Source organism: Crocuta crocuta, unplaced genomic scaffold, assembly GCF_008692635.1.
Source record: "Crocuta crocuta isolate KB4526 unplaced genomic scaffold, BGI_CrCroc_1.0 scaffold331, whole genome shotgun sequence".
NCBI lineage: Eukaryota > Metazoa > Chordata > Mammalia > Carnivora > Hyaenidae > Crocuta > Crocuta crocuta.
In genome coordinates, this window is record NW_027531015.1 from 1,849,306 (window position 1) to 1,853,435 (window position 4,130).

A 4,130-nucleotide genomic window follows, 5' to 3' on the forward strand; every position below is an offset into this window, starting at 1 on the left:
AAGGATCTGAGGACTGTCAGTGCTTGAAAAGGGGCTTTGCTTCAGATCAGAGGTGGCTAATTTTCTTTTTATCTGGTAATCTAATTTACTAGCCAGCCTGGACTTCGTTGCAACCATCGTTTAAAATGCAGATGAAACATGTGCCTGGTGTTTTTACTACACTCTTCAAATCCTGCACGACTTTTTCTTAACTGTGGGGTCGACTTAGAACTTCCAGATACTCTGCTTTTAAAGCACTGGGTTGAAAGTTCTTTGCAAGGAGTGATCGTGTGTGTGTAGAGTAACGAAGGGATATTTGAACAGTCCTTAAGGATTCCGGACTAACCCAGGCAGATCATGACTGTTTCTTCTCCTGTACAGAGAAAGGCAGAGTAAAGTAGAAACCTGGGGGAGATCTTAGTCGGGTAAAGAGGGAGGAGAACTCCAAGAAGTTAACATAGAAGACTTAGCCTGTAGACCTTCAGTCTAGTTACTAGATGAAATGGACTTCTGTGTGTCTTACCACTTAATCTGGTGTTTTGGCTCAAGGTGGTAGTTGAGAATGGGCATTTTTTCTTTTCATTCTTGAATCGGAACGGATCTGTAAACGTTAGAAGAAATTTGTGTGAGAATTATTCTGGTTTGCCATTGATTGAAATTGGAAATATTCTTATGTTTGGTAGCCTTTTGATGTGTGTGAAGAATGCATTGTAAATGAGAAATAAAAGTGTATGGAAACACAAATGCTTATTTTCATCAGAGTATTACTGTACTTTTTACAAGAAGCACATTGATTCAGAGTTGGCAGTTCTTTTGAGAATCACGATCTGTCATATAAATACAGATTTTTAAATTAGGGGAAATGTGGGTAATTAAAATGGCCAGGATTTCTCCATGCTGCCTTAAAGGCCTAATACTTAGTTGTGCGCAAAAGTTATCTTGTTATGTGAGTGAGCCCTTAATTTAAACTTTTAAAAAATCCTTTCGTGATTTCAAATGTGAATGCTTTTTAACATGCATTTTACATTGAGGTGTGTGTGTGTGTGGCACGCACACGCACGCTGTAGTGGCTATAAGACAGCAAGAGGTGTTGTATTTCTCTAAATTCATTTTTTGTCTTCTAGATAAATAATGAGCTATCTTTATAATCCTGGTTTCTACATAAAATGCCCTCTTATTTTGAGATTCCATTTTAGTTTGATGTCTCTTGGATTTTTTTATGCATAAAAAATACCTTGACTAATTTCTCATTGTTAATCTAGTGCTTATAACAGTAAACAACAGAAAGTCCATTCGTAATTTTTAAAAAGTGGATATTTTCCTGTAAGGAAAACACTGATGAACTGATATGAACTTTCTTTACGTGAGAGCTGTTCCAATGCTTATACTCAAGATTCCCTACAAGGGCATACTCCATTTTAATTATCTGTTAGATTCACAAACAGAAAGGCATTCCTTCTTGATTCTGCTTTGTAGAAGTTTAAAACAACTTTTAATTTTTATGGCATGGGGTCTCTTGCCTGCATTCTTCATGTGTGATGTGGTCCTCAGCCTCTTAGAATTGGACTCCGGCCAGGACCCCAGCATCATCGTAATCCGCTGATGAAGGAGATCATTACCAGGTGGTTTGGGCAATTTGTGACTTGACAGGATTTTTCCCCCAAAAATGCTTCCTGTCATTTATTTTCTCTCTCTCTCTCTCTCTTTTTTCATGTTTGATTTCCTTTTAGGATTTCAGATGCATGCCAGGTTTCCACTGATTGCCAGAATTCAAGATCACTACACATGGATCCCCAAAATCAACATGGCAGTGGCAGTTCATTAGTTGTGATCCAGCAGCCTACTTTGGATAGCCGTCAGAGGTTAGACTATGAGAGAGAAATTCAGCCTGCTGCTATTTTGTCTTTAGACCAGATCAAGGCCATCAGAGGCAGCAATGAATACACAGAAGGGCCATCAGTGGTGAAGAGACCTGCTCCTCGGACAGCACCAAGACAAGAAAAGCATGAAAGGACTCATGAAATCATACCAATTAATGTGAATAACAACTATGAGCACAGACCTACAAGCCACCCGGGACATGCAGGACTCTCAAATAATGCCCGAGGCCCCATTTTGAGCAGATCGACCAGCACTGGAAGTGCAGCCAGCTCTGGGAGCAATAGCAGTGCCTCTTCAGAGCAGGGACTGTTAGGAAGGTCACCACCAACCAGACTAGTCCCTGGCCATAGGTCTGAAAGGGTAATCCGGACCCAGCCTAAGCCACTGATTGTGGATGACTTGAAGGGTTCCTTGAAAGAGGACCTGACACAGCACAAGTTTATTTGTGAACAGTGTGGGAAGTGCAAGTGTGGAGAATGCACAGCTCCCAGGACCCTGCCATCCTGTTTGGCCTGCAATCGTCAGTGCCTTTGCTCTGCTGAGAGCATGGTGGAATATGGAACCTGCATGTGCTTAGTCAAGGGCATCTTCTACCACTGCTCCAATGACGATGAAGGGGATTCTTACTCGGATAATCCTTGCTCCTGTTCACAGTCACACTGCTGCTCTAGGTACCTGTGTATGGGAGCCATGTCTCTATTTTTACCTTGCTTACTCTGTTATCCTCCTGCTAAGGGATGCCTGAAGCTTTGCAGAGGGTGTTATGACTGGATCCACCGCCCAGGATGCAGATGTAAGAACTCCAACACTGTCTATTGTAAGCTGGAGAGCTGCCCCTCCAGGGGTCAGGGTAAACCATCATGATTTTTGGAAGTGGGTTGGACCTCCTGAACTTCTGGCTTTCAAGCTGTGGCTGTTAAAAAGATTCTGTTAAGATACTGGTTTTATTTTCTTTACCATTTTCCCACCTTTCTTCCCCCGTTCCCAAGGTTTGACTCATGGATCTTACTCTTCTCTAACGGATGATCTTCAGTAAGAGTGGACTGTGAGACTGCACCTGGCTCCCACTTATGACAAGAGCCTCTGCCATCCACTCAAGAGGGTATTGAGAGCCAGTGGGCTTTTGTGTAGCCTTTTTGTTCTGCAAGCAACTTTTCAAAAAGTTGTATACATGAACATACCCACACACATACCCAGTCAGTCTGCAGTGATTGAGAGCTGTTTTTGATTGGGTGCTCTGGGAGCAGGGAAACTGGTTTTTAAAGACGCAATATTTTTATTGTTTAATTAAGCTATGTGTTAAGCCTGTCTCCAGTTAGGGCTGTCTTCATAGCATTGGCCCTTTAAGAAGCATGGGGGGATATATTTTTGTTAGAACATAAACATTTTTGTTTAACCACTGCCCTCTCCTTGCCCCTCAGAGTTCTTTCCCTTCAGTTTCTGTTTCTGGAGATGCCAGGTATTTTTTCTTTTCCCGTGTAATTTTAGATTTGCTTTACAATGTAAATCTTCACATTGGAGATAAATTGGTTGTTTCTTGCTCACCTTTATTCTAGCTTCCATATTTGTGAAGGACTTAACTACCTTCCTTCCACGCCCCACACTTTTTACCAAATTTCTCATCATTGAGGGCACTTGGATAACTGAAGTTGATATTTATAGCTGACCAATCTATAGGTATCACAGAACTATGCTGCCTAAAGTGATCTTGGCCCTTTAATGGTCTTTTTGGTCCTCCGGTTAGCTAACAGCTGAATAATTCTAATTTTTTCTGTGTTTTCATTGCCTTAACCACAAATTGTGGTGCTTTTTGTATATTTTATGTATAAATCACAAAGTTGAATTCTGACTATTTTTAAGACAAAAGTCTGTTAAACTTTTTTATTGTAAAGAATATTTATTATGCGAATCTATTATTTTATGATATTTATTGCAAAAGACTGTTGAAATGTACTCATGTCTGAATATAACAAAATATCAATACGTAACGGAAAATAAGGTGACACGAAGAAAGTACCTATGTTAACTATAATGCAGAAAATATATTAATTAATGAAACTGTCTCTTGATTTCTTCATTTATTAGCCTGTCTATTATGGTGATTTTTGTCATTTGCTTTGACTCTCTTCATGCACACCCATTTTATTTCTTAGGTGAGCTCAGATTTAGATGTTTCCTGGGAAATGCATTAATCAAAATTTTGTGATCCAAATTCTCTTTCAACAAATGCCCAAGTGAATCACTTTATAAAGTGAACGTTTTACAGTTAA

At 40.0% G+C, this 4,130-nt stretch overlaps 1 protein-coding gene across 1 annotated transcript; it reads left to right on the top strand.

Annotated features, from left to right (window-relative positions):
* The first annotated feature begins 1,675 nt into the window (after nucleotides 1-1,675).
* SPRY1 (sprouty RTK signaling antagonist 1) lies at nucleotides 1,676-3,921 on the top strand. The gene has a single exon (XM_077770895.1). The coding sequence runs from the start codon at nucleotides 1,765-1,767 to the stop codon at nucleotides 2,722-2,724; it is 960 nt and encodes a 319-aa protein (XP_077627021.1). The 5' UTR covers nucleotides 1,676-1,764; the 3' UTR covers nucleotides 2,725-3,921.
* The last annotated feature ends 209 nt before the right edge of the window (nucleotides 3,922-4,130 follow it).